Source organism: Tursiops truncatus, chromosome 1 (genome assembly GCF_011762595.2).
Source record: "Tursiops truncatus isolate mTurTru1 chromosome 1, mTurTru1.mat.Y, whole genome shotgun sequence".
Taxonomy (NCBI): Eukaryota; Metazoa; Chordata; class Mammalia; order Artiodactyla; family Delphinidae; genus Tursiops; species Tursiops truncatus.
In genome coordinates this window covers 78,084,952-78,100,046 of record NC_047034.1, presented here as the reverse complement: position 1 = coordinate 78,100,046, position 15,095 = coordinate 78,084,952, and the positions used below count along the sequence as shown (strand labels likewise).

The window sequence follows — 15,095 nt, the reverse complement described above, 5'->3', positions numbered from 1 at the left end:
AGTTGGTTCATGACGTGAACAGGTGAGAGTTCTTGTAATGAGCACATGGCAGAGTGCCTAGGAGTGAAAGTGAGGTGAGCCCAGGGGACATAAGAGCCTGGCACTGAGGGAAAAACAGCCGGGCGCTCGTCACTGCAAACTTGTTCGTGCTGTAAAGTTTAGCTCTTTGAATCCCCTTTCAAAATTAGTCAAATAGGACTCCTATGTTCTGAGTAACTTTATGGGAAAATATTACTCCTTTTCTGTTGGTTGCGTATAAATGGCTTAAAAAGGAAACAATAATGATGGTAGAGTAGAATTTGGAGAATATGGTCTTGTTGCAGCCCAGTTGGGACTCATTACTGAGGATTAAAATAACACTTCATGACTTTCCCTCAAGGCTTATTTGTGCATGATGGAGTTTTAAGGCAGTTATTATTTAATGATGATGAATCCTATTTGTAAAACCTATTCAAAAGAGTTCATCTTAATCTACTGATAGATCTGTGTTTTTTCAACTGTCCTGCAAAGTAGGGAGAACATAAGAGTGTTACTTCAAACCTCCTGTTGGGGAAACATATTCAGCAGTGAAGAAGTACAGATAGACTCAGTTAAGATCATCCAGTAAAAACATTAGGTATAGAATTTTCTTCTGCTGAGTACTTTTAGGTTCTACGGTCTTTTTCTACCCTCAACTTTTCAGCCCATAGACCAGTTTACCAACAATAATTTAAAACAATAATAATAATGCAATATACTGAGTACACAGTATATGCCAACCACTATTCTAAGCCCTTCAAAAGCACCAAACCCTTGAAAGTTGACAGGTGTATGGAGTGGATATTACTATTAACCCTAATGAATAAGTGATGGAACTGAGTTACAGAAAGGTGGTGATTTGTCTAAAGTCACGTATCTAATGATGGGAGCAAAAATCTAACCTAGACAATCTGGCTCCAGAGTCCATGTTCTCAATAATTATGCCATCCTCAATTTAGAAAGCACAGAAGTATGAATTTTTGCCTCAATGATGAAAAAAAAAGACCTTGTTTTTACATACCACTTAAATTTTTGCCCAAGGATTTTATAGTATTATAGAAGTTTATTTCTATACACTTTATAGAGTCAGGTAGTTGGTAGAAAATAATTTTCTAAATCTTAAGAAAGGGAAGTTTTGGTACCATCTCCATTATGTGTAGTTCAGAGCCTAGAAACTTGGAAGAACCACAACTTGAGAAACTACCATCAAAGCCTCAAATAAAAGGTTTTAATAAAATTTCCAGTCTAACATGTAAAACTTAATCCTGGAGATAAAACCTGGAGAAGCAAGTTAAATTTGAATAAACAGATTCTTAGCTTTCAGAAATTCTAAAGGTGGCAGACCATTTTATTTATTTATCAAACAAGCACTCCATCAATATATAGTACCTTTAAATTAGAAATTTAAAGTACTATTCCAACTTAGTTCTGGAGACAGTGTTTTGTTGCTTTGTGAAAGCATAGAAAAGGGTATCCTCCACAAAAGAGAAGTCCTTTATTGTCATTTAAAAAAAAAACAGAAATGGTAAAAACAGAAAGAGGAACGGCTAATATAAACTTATAGATAGAACCTTGTGTGGGATAACTTATTCCAATGTTTTCTATAATTTTTTTTTAACTTTACCCCTCAAACAAACACACACAAAAAAGGCTTTAGCATTTTAATTCAGATTGGTAAAGGGCTGAGCAACCCTTAAAGCTGCCCTGAAGGAAGTATGGCAGACTAAGCTAGATGAAAAAATGAATGAGGAAAACAAAACCCCTAGTAGTAGAATGTCAGGATGAAATGGGCATTTTTGCTTTGTCTCCACTTAACTCCTGATGAAGTCAAAATCATGGTATCCTGCCCCAGAGTGAATTAAAGAGAGAACATTATGTAGAGATGGAGATGTGGCATCAGAAAGGTTGACAAAGGTAAGTGGAGGGTAGAAAGGGTTAGCCAAAAGCCTTCAAGGCCAGGGACAATCACTCTTTCTAATCCCCACTTACCCTACTTCTGGAACCTAGTACAGGAATCATCATGGGATGTGGGCCCAGAGTGGTATGGGGGTGAGGATCCTGACCTCATAGAGCTGAACCTTCTTCAACCACAGGATCATTCTCTAGTCCAACACTCAGAAGGGAAACAATGTGAAAAGTGTGTTTTCTTAATCTATCACTGAGTGGGACAATTCATTTTCTTTGCAGGGAGAGAAAAACGTTCTGATCTCTATTGCTGTACAGGGAAAGATTTTCCAAAATGAGCGTAATATGATAGGGATGTCCTCAAGTGAATTAGCATCCTGGGTTCAGTGAGTTTCCAAAACAGCCACAGCTTAGGAAGTGTGTTCATTCACCTCTACACAACCAGTGTTCTGAATAAGATGGTTCTAGGGCTGGTTTGAAAAAGTAAGTATTGGAAATCGCTACTATACACAGCCTGCCAAGGATCTCTAAAGATGCTGAATGGTAAAGGTGCCTCCTTGTGAGTAGGGCTTTATTGAATAGGGTACTGCCTTAGTCCAAAGTTAACACAACATTCACAGTAAAGACCAGGGAATAAGTCAAAAGATTAAGCTGTTAGGACTTTAATGAGATTGGCCTGGGCCCTTGCAAATCCCTGGTATAAACTTGCAGATGCCAAGAGATGGAACGTAAGTGTGAACTGGCCCTGTTCACCTTACCTGTTGAGGGTAGTGAATGCTCATTATTCATGCAGAGCCTTTCATTCACAGACGTCTGAGTTCAGGAGCAGGTTCTTTGCTCTTGGAGGAAGAGACAAAGATCTGATTTGTCACCAGAGGGAACAGTGAGTTGCCTCTGCCTGAAAGCCCAGAGACATGCCATCTCCGCACAGCTCTTACCCAGAAGTAGCTACGTAACCTAGGTCAAGCCACCTAATCTCTTTGAGGCTCAGGTTTCCCAGCGGTCATAAGAGGAGTTTTAACAGGTTGGTTGCTGAGTCCAGGGTCAGAACTAGATCTCAAAATTCTCTAACTTGGGCAGATTCTGTAAGACCCGGGGAGTGTCACGGTAGATTTTCTTTGGTTTCCAAATGAATTAACCACTATAAATTCCTACACTTTCAGAAGAAATCAGTAATGTGGGCCACAGGTGTCAATCTAAAATTTGATGAATGGCCTTATTTTAACAGATGTGGAGAAGAAGAAATGCCCTAGATTTGTGCTGTCTGATATGGTAGCCACCAGCCATGTGTGGCTATTTGAATTAAATTAATTTAAATTAAATTAAAAAATCAGTTCCTCAGTCATGCTAGCCACATTTCAAGTCCTCAGTAGTCACATGTGACTACTGCCTACTGAATTCAACAGCAGAGACATAAAATCACAGAAAGTTCTATTGGTCAGCACTGCCCTAGACCTTTACCTGGACCATAAACTGCAACTACTTGTTCCTTAGTGCAGGGCATAGATGTTTGCACCCCAGGGTGACTGTGTTCATCTTTGGGGAATGGAAGAACGGATTAAATTCCATTTGGACAAAGCAGTGCAGGAAACCCTTCAGGCACAGGATGTTGGCATTGGACAAGAGTTTGAGGGAGGTGGGAGGAGGGGAGGTTAGAGGAAGGGGTTAGGAAACAGCTGAACTGTTCTCTGCCACGGGGCTGGACTAGACCTGAGCTTCTGTAGGACACAGGACCCTTAGAGGAGGGTTCCTCAGCGAGATTATCACCCCACTCATGACTGATCCCAGCAATGGAAAAGTGTGAGAGGAGCCGGGCTGTCCTAATCCCAAGGAAATCAGGAACCCTCTCAGCACTCGATGGTGGGAAAAAGTTGTCACGTTGGGCCCATGTCACAACAGGGAAAGTTATTACATAGACAGTCAGTGGCTGGAAGAGAATAATTCTGGCTTTCTGGAAATAAGTGAGGGGGGTAACCACTCTATCTAACAGTCTGCTTCTTAAGTACAGGTCTGTGCAGTGAAGCCAGCTTATGTTTTGAGGTTTAAGCTTGAGTGTTAGCAAGAAGGTATCAGTGATATGGTGAAGAAGCTTTTCTACAGAGTTGGTACCTCGGTGCTGCTTTGTGTGTCAGCCCTGCTGGCTAGGGGGCCATCCATGTGGGGAAGGGAAGAAATCAGAGGCGGATGGCAAAAAGAGTGTAATTTTAGCTGCTGTCTGGAAGGCACGTGTGAAGGGAGTCACCTTTGTCTTCTGGACCTACTTCTAGGTGCAGCTGCAGGGGACGACACAGAGGATGCGAGCACGGAGTTCACCGACAGTATCGAGGAGGAGGCTGCACACAATAGCCACCAGCAAGTAAGTCCAAGTCAGGTACTGGGGCCCCAGGGTGCAGAGCTCGTAGCCCTTTGCGGACTGGTGGTCTCCTGCAGCCCTTGTGGGCCTGGAGTGAGAAGCTATCTTTTTAGATAAACCACTTCCCAGTCTTCTTCCTGCCCTCCCAGCCACCTTGCCAACCCCTATCCTCACTCCATTTTTCTTTCCAATCCACCCTTTTTACTCCTTGTGTTCCTGCTCCCTGCCCCCTCCTACCCTCCTTTGCTCCTATGTACCGTCTATAGCTATAGCTTCAGAAGAATTTTTACTTACAACAAGACCTGAACACTTACACTCTTGGGCTTTTGTAACTGAAACACATCACAGAAGACAGGGAGTCATCGAAGGGCTGCTTGGGGAGGTGGCAGGCCTAGGACCTGCTTCAGGAGAGTGTTTTCTGAGGAACTCCAAGAGGAACGGAATGCTTCCAAAGCAGGGATCATTCTCAGTGAAGTCTCACTATATAAAAGAGAACCTTGTTGGGCGACCTGACAATCTACCCAGGTTGTGACACGTCAATGACCAGCAGATGACACTTCAAGAGCAAGCCCCTGTCAAACCTCAGAACTTGGTACCCAAGGCTAAAACATTGTTCCCACCAACCAGCATTGGAAGGTGTAACCAGCATTTTCTCAAGCTCAAGAGCAGAATGTCCTAGACCTCAGAGATTAAGTCACCAATAGTGATCCCATAGCACCCACTGGAACGCCTATGTGTCTTCACCTTGCCCAGTGACATTTAGCAATCACATGTCCTGGATGGACCAGGCCTGCGACTCTCTGAGGTTTTTTTTGTTTGTTTCGTTTTGTTTTGCCGTACGCGGGCCTCTCACTGTTGTGGCCTCTCCCGTTGCGGAGCACAGGCTCCGGACACGCAGGCTCAGTGGCCATGGCTCACGGGCCCAGCCGCTCTGCGGCATGTGGGATCTTCCCGGACCGGGGCACGAACCCGTGTCCCCTGCATCGGCAGGGGGACTCTCAACCACTGCGCCACCAAGGAAGCCCGACTCTCTGAGTTTTTAAGGGGAAAGTGGATCATTGGTATCTGTCCTTCTGCAGAAGCAGCTGGCTGGGCTTTTCCAGTGATAGGCTCCTTGGAGCTATTAGGGAAACTATAGAGGACATGAGGCTTTCTGGGTCTGCCTCTTCATCTCCTGCATAAGAAAAAGAGGCGACGTCTAATAAACCAACAGAAAGACCCAAGTGAGCAGTCCCCAAATCTCACAGGATTTGGCACAGTCTTTGACTCTTGAGGACACAAGCAATTGTCTGGAATACCTCACATCCTCAGCACAGTTTCTTTACCTTCTACCAAGATTCCCTTTTTGCTGCTCTAGACACACCTGACCCTAACTTCTCCCTTGAGTTCCTGCATGAACTCCACTTCTCCTTTTGCTTGGACAGCTTATTCTGAGTCCTCCTAACCGGTGCTTGTAACTTTCATTATGTACACCACTGCCCCTCTGGACAGATCCCTTACCTCTCACTCCCTGATTTCACTGAGGATCTTGGGTGAGAGAGAAGGATCTGCAGGATGAGAAAATATCCACTCTAACACAGAGCTAGATTGGGATGTCAGCAGGTCACTGATGGTTATTGCTACTCTGGGTCAGGGTTAACTTCAGAATAAGTGAACAGGAGACACGGATATGGAGAGAGCCAGATTCCGACTGATGTGGTCCAAACTATGCCTGATAGCACGAGTTCTTCACTCTGCTTCTCAGTTATAGGGAAACTGGTGTGTAAAGTCACTTCTTCCTCAACCTTCTTTTCTATAGCCGAGCGTGGAGAAAATGATCAGACAACATTTTGAGGTCAGTCCAAGCCTGGAATAAACCTTTACATTGGGGCATTTGTACTTCCCTTGCAATGTCTTCCCTATCACCTGGCATAGGAGATACCTAATAAGTTAGACAAGTATTTACCTGTTGGATGAAAAATATCTTGGGTAAGCACTGTTTTTCTCTGTATCCCCTTTCCTTGAAAAATCAATCTTCAGTTTTGGGGAAGGAGGTGTGTGAAATCATTGTAAACTTACTTCAACTTTTCTGAGGTTTGTTGGTGTGACTCTCCTGCTACCAATTAAATAAAGCTTGTTTTGTCATAACTGTTTTGTGTCCAGATTCTCAAAAATGTGTTTGCTTGTTTCCCGGGAACTGGTCCCTTAAGATTGAGCTCTGAGCTTCTCCTAGTTGTGTCCTTGGGAGGTAGACCTTATCCTCAACACCAAGCCCCCTTCCCACTTCAAGCATACGCACACTTCCCCTAACAAACACATCCAACTTTGCCTCTTAAGACAAGAACCACCCTTTGGCCAAAGCAGATTGCTTCATCTTTAATTTTGGACTCACCCTCCTCAGGAAGTGCCAGGCCTGGCCGTGATGGTAATTGTCCTCAGATAACCTCTCACACAATCCCATTCCCAATCAAATGTAAGATCTGTAACAAATACCTAGGAAGTTAGTTCCTGTGAAAGAAACTAGAGTAATCAATCATTGCCTTTCTTCGTTCGAATTTTTGCAATGGAGAAAAGTTAATCAACAAGCAAAACCGCAAAGGAGCGTCAGTGATGAACTTGAAAAAAGATCATTTTTAATACCCTAATGCTGTCTGAGAAATGAATTACACCGTGGGAGGTATGAAGGAATAGGGCTAAAACAAAACCACTCTATTCAAATAAGAGATCAGATCTGCACATTGATCTCCATGGGGCAAATGAAAAACCAGCACACATGAAAGTTGAATTATACCATGGAAGCAATAGAATAGATGAATTAGGAAATGTGAAGAATAACAACAGCAACAACTACCTATAAGAGACGTAGTTAACAATAGAACTAAAGGATTCATACTACCACCGCATACACTGGAAGCCCTGGGGTTTTACTTCAGGAAAAACAATAGAAATACTAGCTTTCCATAGATGTTAAAGAAAAAAATAAAAAGGTTAGATCCTGAGTCACTTTTCATGCATTTACATTTAAATTTTACAGACAAGGCAGCTAAAGTAAACTCCCTTGGACATGGAAATATGAAAAGGCAAATTAGCCTGGGAACAAATCAGACCTCTATTTTCTCATTTAAAAGTAAGAAATCAGACCAGATGAACCTTAAGGTCCCTTCTGGTATTAACATTCCATGGGTCTTATTTTTTCTTTTTAAAGAAAGTAGGTATATTTAAATCAATAGAAGATAACATACATCTAGAAGGCACTTTAAAAATAGATGGTATCATTAAAGTTAGACATTTTTAAGCAGAAGGAACCCTGAAGGTTTAGAAAAGAATAAATGTGTCCATATTCAAAGCTGATGACATTGTTTAGTTAGTTGCAAAGAGTTTATTTAGAAAGGTAATGTCACGTAATTTAAATGAAGGGTGAGGTCATAAACTTTCAAAAGTGGTTTTATCCAGTCCCCCTTCCTTTATTTTGACCCAAGTGCTTCGTGGCACATGTGGGGATGGCCACCAGTCCAACTAAGCCTGTCAGTAGAACCATAGAAACACATTCCCAGGAGCCTCTCAGTCTCAGGCTTACAACCCCAGGTGGAATGGGATGCCTAGGAAATGAGCACCTGTGTGAGGCATCTCTTTCTTCTTTGACGTGGGTGCGTATCTCTCACATCTCTTTACAACCTCAACTGCTATGCTACTAAATGCTTTTACACATCCGTGCCATATGAATCAACCCCAGGACATACCTGAAACCTAGACTTTATCATGCTGTTACGAGGTCCAAGGCAACAGTCAATGGCTTTGTGCCAAGCCAAGCAGCTGTTGATCACTGATCCATTTAAGCTCCTCTGAACCCTGTTCTGTCCAATATATCAATATTTCTGACCTAACTGAAGCAATAAAGCACATAATTAATTCTACAAATCATCCCTAGTCAAGTGGCCGCTACATGATTTATGGAGATGCACATAAATATTTTGATGACTTTGATGATTGTGAAATGATTCTGTATAGCCGGAATGAATTTGTGACAGGTACAAGTCATTATATTTATAGAGATAAAAGAAAACAATATGACCCAGAAATAGCTGTGGGGAGAGTTGGAAAATTGGGAGGTCAAAATTGACCTGAAGTTAAGTAAAACCCAAAAATGCTGCCACTGAAAGGAAAAATAAGCCAATATGACATTGGGATATAAGATTAATATTCAACAGACAGGCAAGAAATTCACATACTAAAATGATTAGTCATACACTAAGTAGATTATCATACTCATGTTTTGGTTTCTACACTTTTAAAAGCATGGGAAAAGCTGGAGAGGAGCCCAAGACGAACAATAAAATTTTAAAGTTAAAAAATTAATTTAAAAAATTATTTATTTTTATTTTTGGCTGCATTGAGTCTTCGTTGCTGTGCGCGGGCTTCTCATTGCGGTGGCTTCTCTTGTTGCAGAGTGTGGGCTCTAGGTGTGCGGGCTTCAGTAGTTGTGGCACACGGGCTCAGTTGTTGTGGCTCACGGGCTCTAGAGCGCAGGCTCAGTAGCTCTGGCACATGGGCTTAGCTGCTCTGTGACATGTGGGATCTTCCCAGACCAGGGCTTCAACCCATGTCCCCTGCATTGGCAGGCAGATTCTTAACCACTGTGCCACCAGGGAGGCCCTAAAATATTATCTGAGGAAAAACTATACAATCTGCTCTAGTTGAACATTAAGGAGTAACTTCAAGAGTATCCTCAAAAAACAAAGGTGATGGGAAATTGCTTCTGCTTGTTTTCTTCTCACGCGCTTAGATTTGCAGAGAGAGTTTGGCTGGCAACATCAGCATAGGGTGATCACCAACAAGGGAAATTGGTTGCTAGGCAGGTGGCCTCTCTTTAACTTCTCAGCAATTGTAGAGTGTGATTCTCCTGTTGCCAATGAAATTAAGGTTGCTTTGTCTTAACTGTAGCTCCGCCTATACCCTAATTCTCTGACTCTGACTCCTGATTCCTGAGTGCCCAGATCCTTCCTCGTAATCATCCTTTTTGGAGTCTGAGTTACAGCCTCAGGCTTTGAGCTTTGGTATCTTAGCCATGATCTTTGCAGTCAAGGACTCAGGTGTTGAGCTGATGAAGCTTCCTGACTGTGAGAAGACTCCTGGAGAACTCTGTCCCCTCAGAAAGAGAAGGATCACAGCATCCACACTCTCCAGTCCTGTTTAAACCTCATTTGTTTGCTTTTGTTTTAAGTTTGTTGTGTGCTTGTGTTTTTTTCCTCACCCACCTCTGCCCATGGCAACAATTCTCCCTGCTTGTGGGGTATGTCCTCTCACCCAAACCAGTCTCCAGGGCCCTTATGGCTGAGGAGTCCTAGAGGGGGAGCTCCTTTTAGGTCTGCCTGTTTTGGTCCCCTAGAAGGCTGCCTTTGTGATCTGATGTTCCTCATAGACCCTCTTCAATGCACTAACTTCTTTAAACCATGATTTTCTTTCAGCTCATCAAGGTAGCTTTGGAGAAAAGCCTGGCAGCTGTGGAGACCCAGAACGTATCTCTTGCCCCTCCATCCACGACAGGAGAGGACAGTGACAGGGGTCTTCAGGAGGAGATGCTCCACCTGAGGGCTGAGATTCATCAGCTCTTAGAGGAGAAGAGGAAAGCTGAGGGGGAACTGAAGGAGCTAAAGGCTCAAATCGAGGAAGCAGGATTCTCCTCTGTGGCCCACATCAGGTAGGATGTGCACCAGAGAAGGGGAGCCTGCTGACGGAGAGGCTACCATAGCCAAGGGACTCACCTTGCTGCTGCCAAGGCATTTGTGCTGCCGTGGGGCTTTTTGATCCACATCCCGTGCTCCGTGCATTAATTGTTCCACAGATTCTTAGAAGAGTTAATCATATTGGATAATGGGGATTATCAATAATTACCATTCAAACTATTCAAATAAATCTGGTCTTAATTCAGTATAATAATGTCCATTATTAGCTATACATATATGACTGTCATGAGTGGAAATCTCCTAGCTGTATGACTCGTATTGCTCTTTTGAATTGACTGTGACATGTGAGGAATCTTCTGCTACCCAAGATGCTTCACTGCTATATGCAGAACCAGAATAGTCCATGAGGAGAAGGATTTATACAGAGGCCCTTCCACCTCCACTCAACTCTCTCTCAGTAGCACAAATCCTTAAATCACAGAATAGCAATTTTAATCATCTCTGCTGTTTTATTTACTTTGCAAAAGTGGTAAGTAGCTTATTCATTGGCTAGATTGACCACTCTGTCTTTAATGGCTTTTTTTCAAAAGATGCTTGGGGAACATGCTGGTAACATAGGGCTAATCCACTTATTCATTCATCCCTGAGGGTCATAATCATAATGGCCTGCTGTTTAGAACACAGCTGTGCAGAGGTACAACTTCTAACTCATGCCCTATTGTTTCCCTACCTATTATGTGCCACTTAAATGTCCCTGAATCATAGAATGATATTAGTACAGAAGAGGATCTTGACATCCAGCATAATGTCTTATTTCATAGTTGAGGAAACTCTGGCCTAAAAAGTTCTGGTAACTTGCTCAAGGTTGCATAATAGTCCGTGGCTAGACCCCTGGCTCCCAATTATTAAATTATAAACCTTTTTCTTCTATACTGTATACTTTGTCAAACAATTTTTGAAATAGTCTTGTGATCATCCTTAATGTTGGTTCTTTTACTCTGAATTATCATGATATTTCTTTTCTTAAATTCTACTTAAGTTAAAGCTTAAGTTTGACTTAAACTTCGTTATGTGTCAACTTTGTTGTGCTATCATGGGTGAGAACAATACATCTCTTTTGATCCTACAGTTGAATATACAATCCAACCAAAGGTAGCACCTTCATGAATTATTTTCCTTTTTCCTCAGAGTTACTAGCCTAAAACTGATTGAACTCTTCCTCCAACCTGAAGCACCACTGATACTGTAGAAGATAGAATCTATGTAATTCGTAGTCCCTCTTTTGAGATTTTGTTGAACATTGCTGTTGTTAGTTTGTATTGTGAACACAGCAAATATAAAGTTATGACATAATATTAAATATTCTTCTTTATACCACACGTGTGCCCCTTTCTTTCCCTTTTACACATCAGTTTTGGTAAAATACCTGTCCCACTTTTCTCCATTGAAACTCTCGTAAACGATCTCTCTGATTCCTGTGTCCTAAGGCATTTTCATCCTTCATTGAAAGCTAGACAAGCTGTGCTCTATTCCAAAACTTCAGGATCTGAGAAACCCAGTCTAGGGGCATAGCCAACTGCTGGTCCTTCAGGCTATGAATTATTACTTCCTTTGCCTCTTCTGGTCAGCAGTTCTCAATTTAGCGTGCTTAAGAAGCACCTGTGGAACTTAAGTAAAACGTCGATTTTTAGGCCTTAGCTCTAAAGCTTTTTAAACAGGCACCTCCTAGGATTCCGCTGTCAGTATTCCTCAGGTCTGCAGCTAGTATGAGCAGGATTAAATGACTTCTCTGTTGCAGACACCGAGCCAGCCATACCACGTATGTAATTTCATGTAAGCATCCAGTAACTCCACTAGGTCAGCGTTAGAGGTTAAGTGAACTGCCTTTTTAAGTAAATTGCCTTTTTAAAGCCATATTTTTTATTGCTTCCACCCAATCCTAGTGAAATATTCGGTGGGAGGAAAGGCTGCGTCTAGAGTGTCTTGGTGAAAATTAGTTATTTAGTCCATTTTATTTCCTCAACAAATTGAATATTTTATGCGCAGCTGGCACTGTGGAGGTTCTGGAGGTACAGGGTGAACGGGACACGCAGAATCCCTGTTCTTATGAAGATGATCTCCTATCACAGGAGCCAGACGTAAAGCAAATAATTAACATAAGTACATTTGATGATAGTTGTGATTAGTGTTATTTATTTCTTCTGTGTTCCTAGGTCCAAATTTCTCATCCAGTAGTTGAAAAGTGACTGATGATAATTAATAGAACTGTAGAATCCATAATAATAAATTTGTCCCAATGTCCTTTTTATTTTTTTCTTAACAGTGTAGTTACCCTTGTTTATTCCGGAGGCCACTGAAAATTAGAACATGAGGCTGCAAGCATGAGTAAAGACAACTAGACTGGGTGTCTTGAGTCCTAGATTTTTAGTGATGATGCTGCCACCAAGTAGCTATGGGAGTGCGGGTAATCTCTTGCTCTTTCTGAGTCTTGGTTTCCTCGTGTATAAAATAAGGGAGTTGTTGTAGGTCTCTGAGGTCTCTTCATGCTCTGGGGTGTCTCTGAGTCTCTGATGGCCTGCGGTGTGGGTAAACGGGGCTATTAGGAACCGAGGCCAAGACCAGACCTGGCCCCTGATTATGTATGTTTCCTGTAGGAACACCATGCTGAGCCTTTGCCTTGAGAATGCAGAGCTGAAAGAGCAGATGGGAGAAGCAATGTCTGATGGATGGGAGATTGAGGAAGACAAGGAGAAGGGCGAGGTGATGGTGGAGACTGTGGTTGCCAAAGGGGGTCCGAATGAGAATAGCCTTCAGGCTGAATTCAGAAAGCTCCAGGGAAAACTGAAGAATGCCCACAATATCATCAACCTCCTCAAAGAACAGCTGGTGCTGAGCACCAGAGAAGGGAATAGTAAACTTAATCCTGAGCTCCTTGGGCACCTGGCCAGGGAGATCGACAGAATGAACACAGAGCTGGTTCGCTCTTCTGGAAAGCACCAATGCCAAGAAGAGGAGGGTGTGACCATGAGGCCTTACCCCAGACCCCAGAGCCTTGACCTTGGGACTGCCTTCACAGCGGATACCCACCAAGTAAGTGTGGGATTAGATGGAATGCAAGACCTTTGGAGAAGGGTTGGAAATGTCAGTTTCTACCTTAAACAGTTCTGCCCTGTGGGTCAGGAGGTACCAAGGGAAGGGCACCTTTGCACCACAAGTAGTGGTGATAATATTCCTCACACATCAACCTTTAGAAAGGTTTTTTACAACATTATCTTATAAATATTACATGAATAATTAATTTTCCATAAATATTTGAGTGCCTAATTTTCCAGATAAGAGACTAGACATTGGAAGCAGGCAATAAGGCTTTGTCTCTGTCCTTCAGGTATTCAGTATGGTGGGAAAAGATGGCACAAAACCAGATCATTTCAATAGGATGCAATATAGGGATACATGGGGTTTTAAGGCAGCCAGACAAGTGGTATGTAATGACATCTCTTCCTTATCACTGCCATTTTCATCACAGCTCATCACAGGTGTCTGTCCCTGAGCCTCAGAAGGAGTTATCGGGATCCTCTAAGGGGAGGCAGCTGAGCTGAGGATTAAGTAAAATGGAGACTACAGAGGATTCTTTTTTCTTTTAAATTGGGGTATAGTTGTTTTACAATGTTGTGTTAGTTTCTACTGTACAGCAAAATGAAGTAGAGTTCCCTGTGCTATACAGCAGGTTCTCATTAGCTATCTATTTTATACATATTAGTGTATATATGTCAACCCCAGTCTTCCCGTTCATCCCACCACCCTCCCCCTTTCCCCCATTGGTGTCCATACGTTTGTTCCCTACATCTATGTCTCTATTTCTGCCTTGCAGCCCGGTTCATCTGTACCATTTTTCTAGATTCCACATGTATGTGTTAATATATGATATTTATTTTTCTGACTTACTTCATTCTGTATGACAGTCTCTAGGTTCATCCACGTCTCTACAGATGACCCAATTTCATTCCTTTTTATGGCTGAGTAATATTCCATTGTATATATGTACCACATCTTTATCCATTCATCTGTCGATGGACGCTTAGGTTGCTTCCATGTCCTGGCTATTGTAAATAGAGCTGCAATGAACATTGTGTTACATGACTCTTTTTGAATTATGGCTTTCTCTGGGTATATGCCCTGTAGTGGGATTGCTGGGTCATATGGTAGTTCTATTTGTAGTTTTTTAAGGAACCTCCATACTGTTCTCCATAGTGGCTGTATCAATTTACATTCCCACCAGCAGAGCAAGAGGGTTCCCTTTTCTCCACACCCTCTCCAGCATTTATTGTTTGTAGATTTTCTGATGATGCCCATTCTAATGGGTATGAGGTGATACCTCATTGTACTTTTGATTTGCATTTCTCTAATGATTAGTGATGTTGAGCACCTTTTCATGGGCCTCTTGGCCATCTGTATGTCTTCTTTGAAGAAATGTCTATTTAGGTCTTCTGCCCATTTTTGGATTGGGTTGTTAGTTTTTTGATATTGAGCTGCATGAGCTGTGTATATATTTGGAGATTAATCCTTTGTCCACTGATTCGTTTGCAAATATTTTCTCCCATTCTGAGGGTTGTCTTTTTGTCTTGTTTATGGTTTCCTTTGCTGTGCAAAAGCTTTTAGGTTTCATTAGGTCCCATTTGTTGGTTTTGTTTTTATTTCCATTACTCTAGGAGGTGGGTCAAAAAAGATATTGCTGTGATGTATGTCAAAGAGTGTTCTTCCTATGTTTTCCTCTAAGAGTTTCATAGCGTCTGGTCTTACATTTAAGTCTTTAATCCATTTTGAGTTTATTTTTGTGTATGATGTTAGGGAGTGTTCCACTTTCTGCAGAGGATTCTGAGAGGGCAACTGGGCAGGAATGCAGGGAGGGATGAGTGGAGGTTTCCACCCCTTCTCTCTTCAATCATTGAACAAACATTTACTGAGAGCTCCTCCTCGTTAGATTCAATTGGCACCATGCTATGTGTTGTAGATACAGAGATGAATAAAACATTACCCCAGCTCTCCAGGAGCTCGTTCCGGAAAGCAAGTAAGTGCCAAATGGGATGAGGAGCGCTGTGACAGACACATGAATAAAGTCCACAGGGTTCGCAAGGGGTAGCAGCCATCACTGCCTG

The 15,095-nt window shown here is 42.3% G+C and overlaps 1 protein-coding gene across 37 annotated transcripts in view; it reads left to right on the top strand.

Annotated features, from left to right (window-relative positions):
* The window catches only part of PDE4DIP (phosphodiesterase 4D interacting protein), a 223,861-nt gene that overhangs the window by 166,079 nt on the left and 42,687 nt on the right, over positions 1 to 15,095 (top strand). For 35 of the 37 annotated variants that reach the window (XM_073808764.1, XM_073808762.1, XM_073808796.1 and 32 more), the window contains 3 exons: positions 4,191 to 4,279; positions 9,721 to 9,953; positions 12,594 to 13,029. In XM_073808764.1, coding sequence (XP_073664865.1) covers positions 4,191 to 4,279; positions 9,721 to 9,953; positions 12,594 to 13,029 — 758 coding nt within the window. Of the gene's footprint in view, positions 1 to 4,190; positions 4,280 to 4,542; positions 6,387 to 9,720; positions 9,954 to 12,593; positions 13,030 to 15,095 lie in introns of those variants that run through there. The other 2 variants (XM_073808899.1, XM_019919857.3) reach the window with 2 other exon arrangements.